At 39.7% G+C, this 22,129-nt stretch overlaps 1 protein-coding gene across 2 annotated transcripts in view; it reads right to left on the bottom strand.

Moving 5' to 3' along the window:
• The window catches only part of stard13b (StAR-related lipid transfer (START) domain containing 13b), a 450,686-nt gene that overhangs the window by 147,046 nt on the left and 281,511 nt on the right, over positions 1-22,129 (bottom strand). Inside the window, exon 1 of one of the 2 annotated variants that reach the window (XM_048598026.1) lies at positions 8,386-8,927. The exons of the other annotated variant lie outside the window; for it this stretch is intronic. Within the exon in view, the coding sequence (XP_048453983.1) occupies positions 8,386-8,506 (121 nt within the window). The 5' untranslated portion in view covers positions 8,507-8,927. Of the gene's footprint in view, positions 1-8,385; positions 8,928-22,129 lie in introns of those variants that run through there. 2 annotated transcript variants of the gene reach the window in all.

The raw sequence follows: 22,129 nt of genomic DNA, 5'->3' as shown, positions 1-22,129 counted from the left end.
AAATGACAAATAACAGAGGACCCAGCACTGATCCCTGCGGAACATCGCTGGTCACAGGCCTCCAGTTTGAAAAACAACCCTCTATCACCATCCACTGTCTCTTACTGTCAAGCCAGTTTTGTATCCAGTTGGTAAGTTCTCCCTGAATTCCATGTGATCTAACTTTACTGACCAGTCTACCATACGGAACCTTGCCAAAGGTTTTACTAAACTTCATTCAGACAACCTCTCCCACTCCACTCTCATCAATCTTTTTGATTACATCCTCAAAATACTCTAATCAAGTTTGAGAGATATGATTTCCCATGCACAAAGCTATGCAGATTATCGCTAATCAGTCCTTGCCTCCCCAAATGCATGTAAATCCTACCTCTCAGAATCCCCTCCAACATCTTACTCAACAATGATGTCAGACTCACCGGTATATGATTCCCAGGCTTCCCCTTACAGCCTTTCTTAAATAAAGGCACAATATTAGCCACCCTCCAGTCTTCCGACAACTCATCCGTGGCTGCTGATAATATAAATACCTCTGCAAGAGGGCCCACAATTTCTTACCTAGCTTCCCACAATGTCCTGGGATACACTTGAACAGGTTCTGGAGATTTATCAACCTTTATGTTTTTTAAGACCTCAAGCACCTCCTTTTCTGTAATGCGGACTGTTTTCAAGACATCAATATTTATTTCATGAGTTCCCTAGCCTCCATGTCGTTCTCCACTGTAAATATTGACGCAAAATATTCATTTAGTACATCGCCCAACTCCTGTGGTTCCGCACATAGATTACCTTGTTGATCTTTAAGGGGCCCTATTCTCTCCCTAGTTACTCTTTTGCTCTTAATGCACTTATAGAATCTTTTTGGATTATCCTTAACCTTATCGGCCAAGCCTATCTCATATCCCCTTTTTTCCCTCCTGATTTCACTCTTAAGAATACCACTGCACTCTTTACATTTTTCAGGAGATTCTCTTGATCCCAATTATCTATACCTAACATATGCCTCCTTCTTATTCTTAACCAGGGCCTCAATATCTTTATTCATCCATTGTTCCATACTCCTACCAACCTTACAGTTCATTCTAACAGGAACATACTGCCTCTGAACTCTCATCTGATTTTTGAAAGCCTTCCATTTTCCAGTCACTCCTTTCCCAGCAAACAGTCTACCCCAATCAACTTTTGAAAGTTCTTGTCTCATACTGTCAAAATTTGTCTTACTGCAGTTAAGAATGTTAACTTTTATACAAGGCCTATCCTTTTCCATAACCATTTTAAAACTAACAGAATTATGATCACCGGACCCAATGTGTTCCCCCACTAACACTTCAGTCACTTACCCTGCATTATTTCCCAAGAGAAGGTTGACTTTAGCTCCTTCTCTAACAGGTACAACTAAATATTGATAAAGAAAGTTTTTTTGAACCCATTTAACAAATTCCTCACCATCCAAACCCTTAACACAATGGCAGTCACAGTCTACACTTTTTTTGAGGTGGCACAGGTTGTTTCTAAAGGAATCAGCAGTCTCCCCGATTCCTGATTGCACGTGACAGTGTCGTATCCTAAACTAAAGTAAGAATCAAGGCCTTTGTGACTTTTTCATATTTGATCGTTTCTTTATTGATTTCCTGCTGCTGAATACATGAGAAGCATGTTGATCTGATTCCAGTCTGGTTTCATTATGAGTCTGGAGGTAACGTGGTAGCCAGTGAAGTTGCGATGCCAAATGTAGATCTAGTGTATGGCCTGGCTGAGGTCCTCCACATGGCCAAGGGGGTCAGGTAGAGTAAAGATTTCCCCAGATCTCTGAACACCTATTTTCAGTTGTTGTGGCAGTAATAACAGTAATAACTGTCACTTTGTTTGCTGCTGTGGGCACTGGGGTGCATGCTCTGTCCAACTTTCCTTTCTCAGCAATAACAGGGACGCTTAAAAATTTATCTGCATTCCACTGCCACCATGCATTAATACCAGGAGGATTTCTGCATGACTTCAATGGAAGAGAGTTAGAAACCATGCTGATAGAGTCATAGAATCATACAGCATGGAAAAAGACCTTTCAACCCACCTTGTCCATGCCGACCAGGTTTCCAAAACTGAACTGGTCCCGTTTACCTGCATTTGGCCCATATCCATTTAAACCTTTCCTATCCATGTACCTGTCCAAATGTCTTTTAAATGTTGTAATTGTACACCTCTATCACTTCCTCTGGCAAGTCACTGCATACATGCACCACCCTCTGTGTGAAAAAGGTGCGCTTCAAGTCCCTTTTAAATCTTTTCCCTCTCACCTTAAATTTATGCCCTCTAGTTTTAGACTGCCCTACTCTGGGGAAAAGACCTTGCTGTTCACCTTACTCATATCCCTTATGATTTGATACACCTCTATAAGATCACCCCTCAGCCTCCTACACTTCAGGGAAAAAACTCCCAGCCTATCCAGTCTCTTCTTATAACTCAAACCCTTCAATCTCAGTAACATCCTTGTAATTCTTTTTTACACTCTTTCCAGTTTAATAACATCCTTCCTGTAGCAGGGCGACCAGAATTGTATGCAGTGCTTCAAACCTGGCGCTACCAATATCTTGTACAGCCGTTACATGACATCCTAACTCCTATACTCAATGCTCTGACCAATAAAGGCAAGCATGCCAAACGCCTTCTTCGCCACCCTGCCTACCAGTGACACCACTTTCAAGGAACAATGTACCTGCACCCCTAGGTCTCTCTGTTCGACAGGGCCCTACTATTAACTGTGTAAATCCTGCCCTGGTTTATTTTACCAAAATGCAACACCTTCCATTTATCCAAATTAACCTCCATCTGCCATTCCTTGGTCTACTGGCCCAGTTGATCAAGATCCAATTGTACTCTTAGATAACCTTCTTCACTGTCCACTATACCACTGATTTTGGTGTCATCCACAAACTTACTAATCACACTTCCTATGTTCTCATCTAAATTGCTAGTATAAATGACGAACAACAGTGGACCCAGCACCGATCCTTGCGGCACACCACTGATCACAGGTCTCTGGCCTGAACAACAACCCTCTACCACTACCTTCTGACTCCTAACATCAAGCCAATTTTGAATCCAATTGGCCAACTCTCCCTGGATCACGTATGATATACACTAATAAACATTCATTGGCTATTTCCACTAATTAAGGTAAAGGCAAAGTCGCCACAGTCTTATTAGATTGTAGGGCTTCTCTCTCATTAGAGAGAGATAACTAGTGGTGCTTTAAACTGAGGATCACCACAGCACATGCGAGGGGAGCGACTGAGATGAAGTGTCCTTCATGGTAATCTGTTGGCATTGCTCTGCAGGCGTACAGACAACTGAGCTATTTTTTGCAAATTACAAATGTAACTATTGCAGGTGTTATAAGATGTGCCTTTAAGAAGGATTTGTTCTGTCATGTTTCTTTTGAAAGGAAGTATTGGTCAAACAACCAGGCTTGAAGCAAAACAAACTCAAACTACAGTTAAAATACAAACAAAAGAAAGAAGGATTGGAATAACTTAAGCGTCCATGCAGCTTCTATTGTTTCAACTTAAAAAAAAGCCAAGGCTAGCTGGGCTCAGAGCAGACAGCTCAGTTCCAAGTTTACAACACGAAACGTGACAGAACAAATCTTTCTTAAAGGTGCTTCTTGCAACAGCACCAGATGTCTTTACCTGGGTGAGTAAAGTTCACTCATGTGTACCAGGAGGAGTAGGTAAAGAAATTAAAATTTTAAAAGATACGGGAGCAAGTCAATCTTTGATGGTGAGTGATGAGGAGTATCACCAGAAAATGTGGGAATATGTGGAATTTATGGTGAAAAGAGCAGTATTTCATTATATAAAGTGGGGTTGGACAGTCCGATTAAAGAGTGGTGAAGGAGTGGTAGGAGCACTAGATAAGCCAGTGGAAAATCAGCCAACTGAGGTGATACAGGAAGCATATCCTGGGATTTTTCCTGACTGTGTGGTAACATGGTCACAAAGCCACGGGTTGAAGCAGGAGGAGAAATCAAGGAGTGAAGATAAGGAAGTTCAAGTTCAATTATCAGAAACTATATCTGATCAAATGGTTGGGGAAAATGATACAAGAACAGGCAGAGGATAAAATGGATATTTTCAGTTCAGAGAGGCTAGCTGAATTACAACAGAAAGATGGAAAAACTAAAGTAGTTGTATCCTAGAATATTATTATCTTAAAAATGGAGTCTTGATGAGGAAATGGAGACCAGATGAAAAATGGGCAGAAGTTCATCAAGTTGTATTACTGGTGGGTTATACAAAGCAGATGCTGCAGATAGCCCAAGAATTACCAGTAGGAGGTCATTTAAGACAAAGGAAAATGCAAACCAAAATATGATTTTTTTTTAGCCTGGACTGTATAGAGATGTAGTTGAATTTTGCCAGATATGTCATATATGTCAGGCAAGAGGAAAACCTCAGGCAGTGATAAAACCATCACCCTTAATATCCATTCCTGCATCTGAGGAACTTTTTACAAGAGTCTTAATTGATTACATAGAACTCTATCTAGAACAAAATGTGGGAATCAGTATTTGTTGACTATAATGAATATGTCTCCTAGATATCCCAAGGCCATTCTATTACGCAGTATTATGGCTAAAGGGACTTTAGAAGAGTTACTCAAATTTTTTATTAGACACGGATTACCCACAGAAATACAATCAGATCAAGGTTCAAATTTATATCAAAATTATCAAGGAAGTTATGAATAGCTTAGGAATAAAACAATTCAAATCCACCACATACCATCCAAAATTGCAAGAAGCGTTAAAGACCTTGTTAAGGGCTTATAGTCAAGACTATCCAGAGGATTAGGATAAAAGAACTCCACTTGTACCTTTTGCAGTTACAGATGCACCTAATGAATCACCTAAATTAAGTCCATTTGAGTTAGTTTGTGGGCATGAGTTGAAAGGACCACTGAAATTGATTAAGGAGAAATGGTGAGTCAAAGTTCAGAGACCACATATTTTAACGATGTGTCAAATTTTAGGGAAAGATTAAATAGAGTGGGTGAGTTTCCTAGACAGCATTTAAAAGTAGCAAACCATGTGATGAAACAGGAAGAAGATGAGATCAAAAATTCACAATTTTGCAAGGTGTTAGTGTTACTCCCAATGGTAGATAAACCTTTAAAGACAAGATTTAGTAGGCCTTATCAAATCATAAAGAAATTGTGTGAGGTGAATTATTTGATAAGAGCACCAGATAGAGAGAAATCTCATAGAATGTGTCATGTGAATATGCTCCGATAGCCCCAGGGGATGTGAAAACAAACGTTATTGGGGAGTTTCCCATACCATCAACGAAGAGGGAAGTACTACAATTCCTGGAACTGAGTGTTTTTTGTAGGAAGTTCATACTAAATTTTACCAATGTGGTTGCTCTACTGACTGACCTGTTGAAGAAGTGCAGAAAGTATCAGTGGACAGAAAAGTGTCAGAAGGCATTTGATAACCTGAAAGCTGTTTTAACCACTACCTCAGTGTTAGCCAGACCTAACTACAGAAAGCCATTCAAGATGGCTATCAATGCGAGTGATGTGGATGATGGTGCTGCACTTTTACAAGAAGAAGATGAGAGAATGTGATTGCTGACATGTTGTCACAATTTAGAGGAATGAAAATGGGGGCATTCAGTGGTGGGAGCAAAGAATGGACTGAGATGAACCGTATAATTAAATTTTTGCATACTTAGACTTAGTGGAATTATACATATATGTAGTGTACTAATAACTTGAGACTAGAGGTTTTAAAAATGAAGTGATCTTTGTATACTGGTGGTTCATTTTTTTCTTTTAATGGGGGAGTGTTATGATACATGCCTTTAAGAAGGATTTTTTCTGTCATATTTCTTTTGAAAGCAAACATTGTAAATTTGGAGATGAGCTGTCTGCTCTGTGCCCAGCAATATAGCTAGCTTTGTTTTTTTTTAAAGCAGACAAAGGAAGCAAAAATGAGTGGGGTCAGGCTCCCACGAAACCAGGATTTTTGTTTAATTTTCAGTAATTGTTGAAGTCTTAAAGCTGAATGTGGAGGCTGTTATTCCTCTCTCTGCTATAGCTAAAAGCTTGGGTTCTCTTCCTGCTGCTAGAATTGATTTGAGACAATTTATTTTACTTAATTTGCCTTTGTCAAGGGTGTGTTTATGGGATATTACTACATAGGAACCGTTGCTGTTTCATAACTAAATAATCTATTATTCTGTAAGTTTCCTGATAAGAGTTAAGTTATTCCAATTCTTCTTTCTTTTGTTTGTATTTTAATTAAAGTGTAAGAATAAAGTGTGCTTTGCTTCAAACCTGGCAGCTTGAGCAATCAAATTGCATCCGGAACACGATGCCTTACACTTGCTGTTAAAAATAAGAAAAAGTTGAGGTCTAGGCTATCTTCTTATTTTGAGGGTCCACAATACAAGACTTCATCAGAACCTATCTTCCTCAGGTTCTAGCTACATGATCTGATATAACTATTAAACAATTATATAAGATCTCTACTGTCCTCCAATTCTCACCTATTAGGCACCCTTGATTTTCTTGACCCCAATCACTGGTGGCCATGCCTTTAGTATCTCAACCCTAAGCTTTCGAATTCCCTCTCAATAACACTTGGTTTCTCAAAATCTTAATCTTCCTTAAAGATGATCCTTGAAATCTAACACTTACATGAAGCTATTGGTCACCTGTTCTAATACCTCTTTCTGAGGATCATTTTTAAAATGTTACTGATATCACTCTTATGATATTTTATTACATTAAAGATGCTATATAAATTCAAATTGTAGTTTTGTCCTATGGAATTTGAGTATTGCTGAAAAATATACACTTTTTTGAAGATTTTTGTCTCGCACTCTTCAGAACAATTTGCCAGAACACCAATTCAAGGTGAAAACCAACCTTTATCCTGTTTGAGAGGAGATTGCTGATTGGTTAGGACATCAAAAATGCAAATTGTTGCTACTTCAATTTGAGGGAAAGCAGAGTTTGTGGATGAATACATCTCCATTGACCCGGTTTGGGAATACTAATGAATTTGAAGTGCTCTTGCTGTTCCTGCCCTGGCTAACTTTCTTGAACCATAGGGGAAGTGGGAATATACATCAGTAAGGACAAAAGTGATACAATGTTTTCTCTGACCAAAGATTTCCATATTAACAACAAGATTTTAAAAGTACACAATTAATTAAGCAATATTAAAGTAAAATATATCAATAAATGTCAAGTGATCGCTTTTAAAAAGGCTCTAATTAACTGGCTGAATACATGTCTGGGAAACACAGTGGTTACAGAGAATTCGCATGGTCTGTGAGTTTTTTTTTGTGAATAAAGAACTTCCCCTTAAACTAAGTAAACAATTGCTAGTCCAAAGTCACTTTTAGATTATCCAATGTAATTTGACCCAGTGAAGTCTTTACAGTAAAATGACTAGACACTGATGACAAACAGCCCAATGCAGCTCTAAAATTCTTCACAACACAGTTTACACTGGCTCAGATAACAGCTGGCTATTAACTCCTATGGATTTGCAGAGGATGTCATCCTAGTTTCTGCTCTGCATAAACCAGTAGTTGGATGATATTGAAATAAGCATCTGGTCTCAGCGTGCAGTTTGCTTAAGCAGCTCCACTGAGAGATACCGGCTGAGTCACCGTCTCATAGTCTAGCTGCTTGTTAATTGTTCTTTAATTTTGTGCTAAATTCTGTAACAGTAATCCTGGGGAACAAAAGCACAGTCATAAGGAATGGGGCGGGGCAATGCCCTGAACCCGGAGAAGTTGTGTTTACAGATCATCTTTGAGAAAGTGCCGTCTTAACATTGCTGCTTAAAGCACATGGCATTGTGAGTATTGGTTCACAGCTGGAAGCCAGCTTAGAAGGGAACCGCGTCTCAAACAACGTTTCAATACAAACCCCAAATCTGCAGTTAGGGAGAAAAAGGGGTCAATCATGACAGCAGAGCCAAAGGTATCAGCAAACTCTCCCTGATCGCCATGCACTATTGCTATCTCAAGTATCCTTTGGCAAACTTGTTGCGTAAAGTAATCGATTACATTCTCGTTTCCAGGAATTAACAGGCTTGGGAGTTGGCGAGCACATGTACAGTGAATGTTGCAACAACTCATCTTCTCCAGGTCTGGGGCTATTCAAACTTCGGAACATTATAGTTTTATCTTTAAGATACCCATATCGCAATCTCAGAATCTGACTCGAGGCTGAACGAATTTATTTACCAACCTGGAAGATGCGGCAAGTCATGTAAATCATATCCCACCGTCCCCTCCCTTACCTCCACCTCAATGTTCAAACATTCAAGTTGTCAAGAGACTGCATTCCGGATTGAGGGGAACTGACCTGCCAGCCGGCGCTCCCTGACATTTTTCCACAATAAATCCCAAGCTTTGGCGGTGGAGTCTTTCAGATGCTCGCTGAAAGACCTCCTCAGTTGGTGCCTCGCTGATTTCCGATGGGCCATCCCTTTATCCCGGGGAATTTAACGCGCTTGCTCCCAAAACAGCAGCTGCTCCATGGAATTTCCTCCTTGTACCACCCCCTCCAAAACTTGCCAGTTCCCTCACTTCCCCGGATTACTGGCTCTAGAGACGCCGCTGCAGACTGGGATGAAGGCTGGCTACCATCTGCACCGACCGAGAGTTGCTGATGGCTTGGAGCATGGCGAGCTTTTTGCTGGCCGTAAGGTTAGCTGGTGCTGGCTGCCTGTCGGCAAACAGGGAGAAGCTGCCTGGTATCCCCTTGGCAGGACCCCCGTGCTTCTATCCTCCCAGTCAGGACGGGACCAGATGTGCTGCGACTTCACTTTGGCACTGACGCGATGACAGGAGCTGCTGGGAGGGGGCTCTGCTCCTCTGCAGTAACAAGCCCGCCCCGTCCCAGCAACAGATGGACTCGCTCAGTGACTCTCCGCATCTGTAGCGGAGAGCTACCCCATCAGTTCGATAACAGGACGCATACTCCCCGCTGGCTAAATAACGCGTACGTCATTTCATATCACGATCTAATCGGACATTGATGGAGGAAAATATACTTTCATAATGTAGCTGAAATCAAATCACAATTTATATGGAAACTAAACGTTTTCTCGTGTTTAGAATAGCACCACATTCTTTCAGCTTGAACGGATATTGGTTCCCCCCCCCGCTTTGTTCAGTTTGACTGGTTGCATCATGAGAATGTTTTTCATCATTTTAGTGAACAGAGCTCTTATCTCACGAAGATCATTCATTTCGTCCCTTTTTCTAGTTTGCACGGCCACCCTCCAAAGATTTTTTTTAGTTTTGTTCCAACCTTTGATATTATAAATAAAATCATCAATAACATATCACTCCATTTTTCAAAACATAAAACGAAAAAAAAACCCAAAGTTTGCTGATGTGAAGGAAAGGTAACGTCGCTGATTTTACAAGGCAGTGAGGTTCCAACGGAGTTTTTGAAGCTGAATGTTTCAGACTTTGCCAAGAATTGAATAAATATTCCTCCAATGTAACATACGTAGAGCCTCCTTAATACAAGATTACATACTCAAAAGTTGCATGTATGAACTTTAAATGCAATTCTGATTGTAATAAAAACAAGAAATGCTGGAGATCACAGCGGGGTCAGGCAGCATCCATGGACAGAGAATAAACAAACGTTGTCTCAATGACTCTTCATCAGAGCTGACCTGAAGTGTGGACGGGGCAGCATTTATGCAATTGTGGAGGGTGGGGTTTGGAGTGCTGGGGGAGAAAGGATGTTGTGAGTTCAGGTTAAGTGATCGGAATGTGAGAATGACAGAATAATAGTCTTAACTTCCAGACTTGAAAGGACAGACAGTTCCACTGGCGTTGGGGAGAGGGCAGAGAGGACATGATAACAGAGAATGTAACAGGTAAAACTAAAAGAAAGGGTAGGGATGGGAGTTTGTTCATAACTTGAAGGAGCATCCTGCTCGCATGCCCACATGTCTGTCCTCAGCACGCTGCAGTGCTCCAGTGGATACAGCGCAAACTGGAGGAACAACGTCTCAGCTTCAGACTAGGCACTTTATAGCCTTCTGGACTTAATATTGAGCTCAACACCTTTAAATTGTGAACCAATTCCCATTCCTTCCCTTCTACCATTCTCACATTCCAATCACATAACCTGAAATCTCAATATCCATTCTCCACCAGTATACCAAGCACCCCTGCACTATTGCACAAATTCTGCCCCCTCCACACTTCACATCAGCTCTGCTGAAGAGTCATCTAGATTTGAAACATTAGCTCTCCATGGATGCTGCCTGAGTCGCTGTGGTCTCCAGCATTTGTTGTTTTCAGTACAGATTCCAGCATCTGCAGAAATTTGCTCCAATAATTGTAATAAATTTTTGCTTAGTTTTCAATGTGCATACTTAAATAAAAATTATGTAAACAGTAAGATAGTTATTAGGTTTCAATAGTTACTCAAGTTGTACAGTTTACATAGTGCGATTTGATTTTTGTGTTTGGAATGAGATTTGTTTTTGTTCTGAAATTTTGGGGCATGGCTATCTTGGTGGTTTGCAGCTGGAGACAAAAATTAAAATGGAATCTCTGTAAATCCTGCTCATTGAAATCTTGCATATGTGAAAAATGTAAAGCTGTTTGGTTGTGATTGAATTATTTCCAGTGCTATCTGTTACATTGTGGGCTACTATTTATTTTCTCTATACTTAGCAACAGAGTGCGACTGGTACAAATTTCATTCAGTCATGCATAGGCACATGTTTATCTTTCTGACCACTACTATAGTTTGCTTGATACAACACAGTGTGTGTTGGTTAAGCTCAAATGGACAACAGGATGACTTGGAAGTACCCATAAAGCTTCACAAAAGAATAAATAACCAGGATTAAGGATACATGGCATGCTTGTGATAAATGAGTGGGGAGCGCAAAACTGATGTGACAGCAACTGAGGACGTTAACATATGTATCCATAAAATATAGTCTCTAAAATACAAACATCAATAATGTGCCAGAGATCACCAATTTCTGTCAGACATACCACAAGAATCATTTGGAGAAAAAGTCATACTGCTTGGTCTCTCCTTCAAAATTATCTAAAGATGAGAATAACTGAGACACTTCTAATTCATAACAGCATAAGAACGTAAGAACTGGCAGGAAGAATAAGCAATACAGCCACTCGAACCTGCTTTGTCATTTAACATAAGTATGAATGATCTCATCTCAGCTTCAACTTCACTTTCCTGCCTATTCACTGATAACCCCTTAACCTATTACCAATGAAAAACATCGATCTCCTCCTTAAGTCTATTCATTGTCCCGGTGTCCACCGCACTCTGGGTTAGTGAATTCAAAGATTCATGATCCTTTGAAAGAAGTAATTCTTCATTTTAAATCCATTGCCCCAAGCCTAAAACTATGACTTCTTGTTCTATTGAACATGTTCTGCCGAAGAGTCACTGGACTCAAAACATTAACTCTGCTTTCTTCCCACAGATTCTGCCAAACCTGCTGAGTTTCTCCAGTGTCAGTCTGAGTTTCAGACCTCCAGTATCTGCAATTCTTTTGTTTATTTTACCTCTCCTTCTAGATTGCTCCACAGGGGAAATATTCGCTCTTGTTTATTTTGTCAATCTCCTCAGCATCTCGGATACCTCAATTGGATCTCCCCTCATCTGCTTAAAACCTAGTAATTACAGGCCTAAACTACTCAGTCCCTTTTCATAAGACAAGCCTTTCGTCTCTAGAATTAATCTAGTGTAACTATTCAGAACTACCTCCAATATAATTAGAATATAATTGCATCCTTCCTCAAATTAGGGTACCAAAACTGTACAACTACTCCAGACACGGTCTCACCAATGCCCTGTACAATTGCATCAAGACTCCTCTAATTTTATAATCTATTCCTTTAGCAATAATTGTCAAACTTCCATTTTTCACCCTTATTACCTGCATACTAACTTTCTGTGATTCATGCTTGAGGACAGCCAGATCCCTCTGCACAAAAGCATTTTGAACGTTCTCTCCATTTAGATAATAAGTTGCCTTTTTATTCTTTCAGCCAAAGTGGATGAACTCACACTTCCATGTTAAACTTCGTCTGCCAAATTTTGACCCATTCACCTAACCCAGCCATATCCATTTGTACATTCCTTATATCTTCATTGCAACTTACTTTCCAATATATTTTAGTGTCATCTGTAAATTTGGCTATAGGTACATTCTGTCCCTGCATCCAAGTCATTTATATAGACTGTAAATGATTGAACCCTGTGACATCTACTAGTTACAACTTGCTGACCAGAAAAGAGATCCGTTTATCCCAACTTTCTGCCTTCTGTTGGTCAGCTAATTCTCTATCCAAGCTTATATATTATCCCTGACCACATATGATCTAGACTTTCGTGTAGCACCTTCTCAAATGCCTTCCAGAAGTCCAGATAAAATATGTCTACTGGAATCCCATTATCCACTTTGTTTGTTCCATCTACAAAGCACACGAGCAAAATAGGCAAACATGATTTATCCTTCATTAAACCAAAGAGCCTGATTAATGCAATTGCCCCCTGAGGGATCTCACACTGTTCACAAAAGAGCTCTGTGCTCAGACACAAAAGAATCACAACGCAATTAGTCCCACTCCCCCATTCTTTCTTCATAATCATATGTTTTCCTTTCTCTGCATAATTCTTATTTGGTGGCTACAATTAGGATGGTCATTTGCCCACCTTTTTACTGAATAGTCTACTGTCCACTGTCTGGTACTGATGACTTTAAGTCTTAGTATTTTAAATTTGGATTCACTCAGTGCAAATGATCATCCTTGTGCTTTACATTTACCACTCAGAGCAACAGTGAAATACCATTAGAAGGTTGGGATTGCACATTTCCTTGTTGTTTTGAAGCTGATTATTACCATTTAATGGTGGGCTACATCCTGACTGGTGATTGGAAGGCCAGTGATGAAGTCAGCCCCACTCTGGATGTGGTGGCAACCGTTTTCATTTTCATTGTGCATTTATGATTTAAATGAGGATGGAAGACGCCATAGGCAGTGCTTCACTGAATGAGTCACAGGCTCAGCATCTCAATCTCAGTAATACAACACACCCGTCCCCCAAACCCCTGCCCAAATGTTCCTTTCATCCTTTCATGTTCCTTTCTTCCCTGCCAATATTAATCCCTGAGCCCTAGGCCTATAGCTTAGTTATGCCAACCATTGTGATGCATTGTCCTCAGGTTGATGTCTGGTGGTGAGCAATTATGATTCCACTCCACACAGTAATTTGTACCTTACAATGCTCTATTGACTCATACCTTTATATGTTGAGTTGCTCTGCTTCATAATTACTGTTCCCTCTTTATCCCAGTGTGCTACCTCCAACCATCAAACTTTACATATCCAGCTACCCTAACATAACAGTGTCCCCTGACAAACACCTGTTGGCTTTCAGTGAACAAGACCTCCAAGACAATCCACTCCTCTGACCAATTTGGAATGACAGCTCCAACTGATGACTGAACCTGACATCTGATCGAGGATTTGAGTACAGAAGAAGGTACTTTGCTGTCCAGACCCTTGTTGAGACCACAACTAGAGTATTGTGTGGAATGTTTTTTCTCTTTTTTGGAGGAAGGATATTGTGGCTATGGGGGGAGTGCAATGTCAGTTTACTGATAGTGCTGCACTATTGCATGGAGCGGTAAGTGTAAATCACAAGGCATGGCTGGACTGACGTATTAAGAGAGACAGGATTGGTTAGGACAATATTCACTTGAGTTTAGAAGAATGATGAGGGATTTCATAGAAACCAAAAAAAATACAGGTATGTTGTGATGATACTATAGTTTTAGGATGTGTATTTTGTCCTGGTGTTTTGTATGAAGAGAGGTTCAGACGGAGGTGCTGAGTGGCCTGTTCCAAGCCCATAAAACAAACAGCTTGTAAAGCTTTGGGGTTTTTTTAAGGTTGGTACAACAAAAGCAGCGTGAAGGGATGGTGTCAAGCTCCCACAGAGCCAGGATTTTAGTTTAACTTTCACTAGCTGTTGGGGTTTGGAAGCTGCTATACATCGCTCCCTGCTACAACAAAACATTTGAATTCTTTTTCTGTCTTTCTCTCTTTCTCTCTCTCTCTCTCGATGTTCTTTCCTCCTGGACTAGAGAATTACCTGTGAGACAACCTATTTTACTGAATTTACCTTTGCTAAGGGTGTGTTTAGGGGATGTTACTACATTGGAACAGTTGATGTTTATTACTTAAATAATCTACTATTCTGTTAAGTTTTCCAATAGGGTTAAGTTATTTTAATTCTTCTTTCTTTTAACTATAGTGTGCGAATAATGTGTGGTCGGTGGACCAATCAAATCGCATCCAGAACACAAAGCCTTACATTTGCCTTTAAAAATAAGAAAAAGTTGGAGTCTAGGCTATCTTCTTAATATATTTTGAGGGGGGTTGGTCTGGTCCATAACAATGTACAGGAAGAATGTTCCCAATGATGTGGGGGTCTAGAGCCAGGAGTCAATGTTTAAGGATATGGAGTAGGCCATTTAGGACTGAGATGAAGAATTTTCTCACCCAGAGAGTGATAAGCCTGTGGAAATTTCTCCTTTGAAAATGGTTGAGGCCAAAACATTGAATGTTTTGAAGAAGGAGATGTAGTTTTTCGCACTAGTGATCAAAGAACATACGGAGAAAACTGGAAGAACATGCGGAGTTGGATGATCAGTCTGATTATATTGAATAGCATGCAGGCTTGAAGGGCCGAACTGTCTACTCTTGCTCCTATTTTCTACGTTTCTATGATCTCTATGCAGACAGCCCGGCTGAATTAGTACTAAGTCCTGGACTGGTTGTCCTGAACCTGTAGGACTGACCGTGGCCCACCCCCATGACTGTAGTGATACTCTGCTCCTATGTCTTATGGCCTTATGGAATCCTTAACTTGAATGCTCAAGTGACTTACTGATCGTGTCCAAGCTCCTGGACTGAGATTGGATGAGGCTCTTGATTAACTATGGTAGGATTCCTGACTGACAACATTCCCCTTTGACTTGACTAAGTACTACACCCGTTGGATTTTGAGATAAAGCCATTTTGTTGAAGCACATTCAGTGAGTTTGACACATTAGCTGCTGCCACAAGGTGTAGGTGTGACATTGAAGTAACATGGTGTCATACAGCATCATGTCCATTTCCATAACATTTCCTTGTGGGCAGGCATGACAGGCTGCCGGTCTTTGTGTCTGCCTTAAAAGATAGCCAGGCAACAGCATTGTAACATCAGGCATCAGGGAGCTCCAAAGTGCAGTATTGAAATAGTGAACTGTATTATTTGTGAGTTGGAGTTGTACCTGATAAACCTAACAGAATTTTTTGAGGAAGCAACAAGAAGAATAAATAAAGGAGAAGCAGTCATTGCAATGTGTTTGGAATTCCATATGGTATCACAAGTTAGGCTGCTTAATAAGAGTCTATGGTGTTGAAGGTAGTATATTTTTATGGATAGATTACTGCCTAAGTAATACAGGATACAGAATTGGGATAAGGGGACATTTTCAGGATGCAACCTGTAACTCGTAGAGTGCCACAGGAATTAGTTTTGGGACCACAATTATTTCCAATATATATTAATCACTTGGATGGAGGAAGTGAAGGTATAATAGCCTGAGGTCATACCTGGCACAATGGAAGATGGTTGTGGCAGTTGGAGATCAGTGATTTCAGCTCCAGATTCAAATCATGCTGTTTCTAAAAGTTAAAGGTGAGTGCTATACCTACTATTACTGTCGTGTTCAAAAAATGTGTTGAAAAGATGGAAAAATGAAAAGATGTTTGGGAATTTGATGGCATTCCTCTTGGTGCCTCATAGTTCAGAGATTAAGGTTACAAATTTCATCATCACTCAGTAGAGACAATACAGAGACTGTAGACACAAGACTTCTTGGCTTCTTTCTGACACCTGATCAATAAATGTCATAAAAAAATCTTGCTGCCAGTGTAGCAGAATGGAAAATTTACCCATTGAAAACAAACAAAATGCCTGTCATGGGATTATAACCTTGCTCAGATTGGTAATTAGAAATACTGGATGCAGAATTTTTCAATAACCAATTGATGCAATTTCTCAACAAAACTTCAAGCAATGTCAGTATTACATTTAATCATCATGCAGTGGCACGTTTAGTTTAAATGTTGGAATGTCTCAATGACATCAATCCAGGTATTTATCCTTAACTAAAACTGAAAGAAATGCGGATGCTGTAAATCAGGAACAAAAATAAAGCTGCTGGAAAAGCTCAGCAGGTCTGGCAGCATCAGTGAAGGAAAAAACAGAGTTAACATTTCGGGACCGGTGGCCCTTCCTCAGAACTCAGTGTTCTGAGGAAGGGTTACCGGACCCGAAACGTTAACTCTGTTTTTTCCTTCACAGATGCTGCCAGATTTGCTGAGCTTTTCCAGCAGCTTTGTTTTTGTTTCATGCATTTATTCTTCTTCAATTTACTATCTAGTAGAGACAGACTTCACCTTCAAATGCAAGCATGCAACCATGACCTGCTAAATATATTTTCCTTGGTGTCTCAAATCTCCTGATTTTTTTTTGAACAGTAATCCTCCTGAATATCCTTCACAAGTTTCATTTCTAGGAATCTTCCATTGCTCCATTGAGACCCAACAAATTTTAATTATTTTAATAAGCATGATCCAGGAAGTTAACTTCAGCATCTTTTCATATATTTGGGAAAATGACTATGCTTTTTACATATTTGTCTATCAAATTATTCTCCTGAAGCTGGGAGAATGGGATATTCAAACTGTGCTTCCCACAACAACCATCCACCAAGATCTCTTAATGATTCAATAGCAGAAAGAACAGCACAGTGGCGCAGTAAGTTGGCACGGTGGCTCGGTGTTAGCAATGCTGCCTCACAGTGCTAGGGACCCGGCTTTGATTCCAGCCTTGGAGGACTGTCTGTGTGGAGCTTGCGTGTTCTCCTGTGTCTGTCTGAATTTCTGCGTGGTGCTCTGGTTTCTTCCCACAGTCCAAAGATTAAGTGGATTGCCTACCCTAAATTTTGCTGTAGTATCCAGGGATGTGCAAGCTAAGTGGATTAACTGTGGTAAGTGGACGGTTACGAGGATAGAGCTGGGTCTGGATGGGATGGTCTTTGGAGGGTTGGTGCAGACTCCATGGAATGAATGGCCTCTTCACACATTTTAGTTATTCTATGATTCTATGTCATAGAGCATTCTATGTCTACAGCACAGAAAAAGACCTTTGGCTCATTGCTTCTGTGCCATTCAAAAACAACCACCTAACCCATTCTATTTCTATTTATTTAATATTGTCACTTGTACCTAGCTACAGTGAACAGTAATATAATGTTGCCACATTCTGGTGCCATCTTGGATTACAGAATAAATTATTGCATAAATTGTACATATGGTAAAATACTGAACAAATTAATATTAAATGGATACTACTAAAACTGAAACAGATTTAAAAGTTCATCTTTCCCTCTCCGTAGCCTTCATCCTGTTTGCGCCTCCAGTTGCTGCCATCTGACATCATTCTCCAGGGTCCTGGAATATGCTCCATTCCTGCTGCCACCAGAGCTGTTTCTTATGACAATCTTTGGTGTAGTTTATTCCCATTCTGCCACCTCGTCCCCCTTTACTATTTCCAGTGTGAGACTTGCGCCATTCAGTGGAGTTTGTCAGCTGCTGAAATGGAGTTGTCTGTAGATGTTTGATGCTGTGATGTTAGTCCCATCTTTCTGCAGTGTCAGCTCCACAGAACCTCCCTCAGTCAGAAATGTAAATTGAGACAGGCCAAAGCCTAAACGCTGAGTGTGAAACAGGAACTTTGTAACTCTCTTGCCAGGAAGTAAGTTACTTGTTAAACTCCACTCTGCACCAATCTGATGTATCTCATCCCTTAGGTTCCTCTGGTCACTAAAGAATCACATCTATTCCCATTTTCCAGCACTTGGCCCATAGCCTTGTATGCACATCTAAATACTTCCTAAATGTTATGACGTTTTCTGACTCTACCACCCTTAAAAACAGTGAGTTCCAAGTTCTCACCACCCTCCGGCTGAAAAAGTTTATCTCACATCTTGTCTAAACCTTCTGCCCCTTACCTTAAATCTATGCTCCCTGGTCAATGATCTCTCCATCAAGGTGAAAGATTTCTTCCTGTCTATGCCCCTTATAATTTTTTACATCTCAATCATGTCCCCTCTCAATCTCCTCTGCTTTAAGGAAAACAATCCCAACCTGTCCAATCCCTCTTCATAACTGAAAATCTTCAGCACACACAACATCCTGGTAAATCTCTCACTGCTATCAAATTCCTCATATAATGTGGATTCCAGAACTGCACACAATACCCCAGCAGGGCCTAACCAATGTTTTATACAGTTCTAGCATAGCCTCTCTGCTCTTAAACTCTAAGCTTCGACTAATAAAGGCAAGTAAACCACCATATGTCTTCTTACTCACTTTACCTGCCTGTCCTGACACCTTAAGGGACCTGTGTAAGCACACCAAGTATCTCTGATCCTTGGTGCTTCCCAGGGTCTTACCATTCATTCTGTACTCCCTTGCCTTGTCTGTCCTGCCCAAGTGTATCACCTAACATTAATCCAGGCTAAATTCCATTTGCCACTGGTCAGCTCATGGACAAGTCTGTACATATCCTCATGTAGTCTAAGGCTGTCCTCCTCATCATTTACTACCCATGAATTTTTGTATCAGGCGTGAACTTACTGAACAACCCTCCTACTCTTAAGTCTAAATCATGCATATTAAACAATAAACATCATTGACTCCTGTGGGACCCCACTGGATGCCGACGTCCAGTTGGAAAAACACACCTTAACCATCACCTTCTGTTTCCTGCCTTTCAGCCAATTGTGGATCTAATCTGCCAAATTTCCTTGGATCCCATAGGTTCTTACCTTTTCAATCAATCTCCCAAGGCTGACCTATTCAAAAGCTTGCAGAGGTCCAAGTAGACGACATCAAAGGCATCTATACACCTGGTTATCTCTACAAAAAATTCAATCATGTTGGTCAGATATGACTTCCACTTAACAAAACTATACTGACTGTTCTTGATTAATCCCTACCTCTCCAATTGCAGATTAATTCTGATGTTCAGAATTGCTTGCAATAGTTTCCCTGCCACCGGGGTTAAACTGACTAGCCTATAGTTTTCTGGTCTTTTCCTTGTTCCCTTCTTGAATAGCAATGCCACATTGGCTGTCCTTGAGTCTGCCAGCACCTCTTCTGTGGTCAGAGAGGACTTGAGCATTTTTCCAAGCATCCTTGCCTCCCTTGCCTCAGTCAACAACCTGGGATACATCTCATCTGGCCCTAAGATTTATCTACTTTTAATGTGCAATTCAAATGGAGTAGACTGAGCAACGCTTGCTTGCCTTTCGCTTTAAGCAGTCTTTATTGCTCCAAGTTTCAATTTGACTCAGATTTGCCTTGGAGCATGAAAGTTTTAACTTTAAGGCCAACTCCTTGCTCTTAGTGTGCTATTGAGCAAGGACTGCATTGTCGCTTGCATTCTTCGGATGACATTTTAGATTTAGTTTCTGTTTTCCTGTTCATAGTTATTTATGGAACCTTTCAGTGGGCAAAATGGCTGATACAGAACTACAGTAAGCACACAATGTAACTCATTCCATGTGAAGTACTCTGTGACATTTCTGAGCCACGTGATAAATTGTTACTTAACAGGCTTTTCTGTCTTAATTTCTACCACTCCATGAGACAAGGCAACAATGTTCCATTCCATTACTCTTCTCTTAGGAGGTTCATTTAAGCAATAACTTATTAGCGTGCAGGTAAGTTAGTTGAATTTCTGGCCTGGAAACTAAGTTCCACATTTGTTGATATAGTACAGACATTAGTATATTACAGCTACTGTATAATATCTTCAGACCATTTCAGAAAATTATATCATTGACAAAGAAATCAACATATATTTAATATATATGCACACACTTGATATAAGGCCCAACAATTGCACCACACTATGCACAATTTTGTTAATTAACATAGGTTCTGAGAGTTATCCACATTGATAGCTGCCTAAGTAGTACTTCACTTAAACTGATTGTAGTCTACAGAGGCAGAAAATTGTTTGGATTCCATCCCTGACCACCCGCCTCATCAGTCCATTCTGCTTTGTGTGGTCTGCAACTCTACCTTGCATGGTATTTTAATGTTAATTACCATGTCCCTGCCCAATCAAAGGACAGATTTTACATTTGATTTGTATTTGGAATGAATGAAACAGAGACTAAATGCAGTTTAGACCATAGGAAGTGAAATATACCTATAAAATACTTTCAACAACATTGTTGAATTTTTGCTGCTGAAAGAACTAACCTCTCTTGGGAATTTAAATGTTGCACTATGGCAATTTTATTTAATATGATGGCAAGGTTTAAAATATGACATGATTTGAGCATTCAAGATTCAAAAAATTTTTCAGAAGTATGTGGTAAAGATATTTCAGAAAATTTTAAATTGTAAGAGACATAAGCATTTAAAATATTAGCAAGAAAGCCCTCATTTTGTCAGATGTTGATGAACTATATGAAAACATAAGAAGGCTTCATTCATAAAAGACTCTGATAAATGTTCAGACAAATCAGGATATTGTATGCGTAAATTATCAATCTTGTGGAACAGACAACGAAGGTAAAGCATGGCTGACCAAGTTCCCAAGTAGCCCATAAAAGTGTCACTCTTGCAACCATTTAATATTTAAAAATAAATAACTGTAAGCCATGTTATTCCAGGCTACTTATCTAACAAGAACTTTTCTATTCACTCATTCTCTAATGGAATTGCATTAATCCTTGGCATTTGGAATGGTGTGGAAAAGGGAGCTAAGAAACTAAGGTTAGTGACTTCTATGGCTTTTACAAAATATTTAAAAAGCTCATGTTTGACACAGACACTTTACAATGGGCAGAATCATAATCTTCATTTTCAGTCAGTGTTCTATGTCATATTTTTAGTCTCTGTTACAGGTTATAAAACACACTCCAATTATATTAGACTCAAGAGTTGCTCTTGATAAATAATTATGATGGTGAGCTGTTTATGCTATTTATTAGGCAAAATTTCTTTCGGGAAAATAAAAAGGGATCCATTTCATACTGTGCTGTAATCCCTCCACCAAATAGTATGGGTCTTTTTTTGTAATATATATCCTAATATTATATGACAGCATTCCTCATGTTTCTATAAATAGTATGAAGATTATTTTTATAAAATATTTCAGTACCCTATGCAAGAACCCTGCTATTTGAAGCAGAATAGTAAAAAATGTTATTCTGCACCAAGGAGTCCTACCTTCACCGTTTCCTATACTGTGATTTTGATGAATTTACATCAAAAATATGACAATGCTTACAAACATAACTTTATAGGAAGAAATGACTGTACAAATTTTGGATGCTTTCCAAATGAGGTGCACATTAAACCAATGAATATAGGAACAGAATTAAGACATTCAGCCCATTGAGGCTGTTCTCCACTTCAGTTTGATCACAGCTGATCAAACACTTCAATGCCTTTCATCCAAACTATTGACAAAACCCTCTATGGCATTGATAATCAAACATTGATCAACTTCTACTTTTAATGTATTCAAAGATTGAGCTTCTACAGCCATTTGGGGTACAGAATTCCAAAGATTCACCACACTCTGAATAAAAAAAAAATCTCCTCGACTCAGTCCTAAATGGTATCCCCCTTATTATTAAATTGTGCTCCCTGGTTCTAGATTTTCCAATCAGGCAGGGCATCTTTCAAGCATCTATCCCATTTCTCACTTCTGCTTCAATTAATTAACACCGATGTGTTTTTGATTGTATAGAGGAATATCAGGTGTGTTGCAGCTCATGTGAAAGGTAGATTCACACAAAATCAATGAGTTTCATTGACTTTTCATCATTTGAAGATGCATTCAAGCCAATGAATTCCAAGTTGCTTTACTCATTGCATCATTATTTTTGAAAATATAAATCAATCCTTGACATCTATGTGGAAAATGGGCTGCTCTATTTGGTGTA

The sequence above is a fragment of the Rhincodon typus genome, chromosome 6, assembly GCF_021869965.1.
Source record: "Rhincodon typus isolate 14 chromosome 6, sRhiTyp1.1, whole genome shotgun sequence".
Lineage (NCBI taxonomy): Eukaryota > Metazoa > Chordata > Chondrichthyes > Orectolobiformes > Rhincodontidae > Rhincodon > Rhincodon typus.
This window is presented reverse-complemented; position numbering and strand designations above follow the sequence as displayed.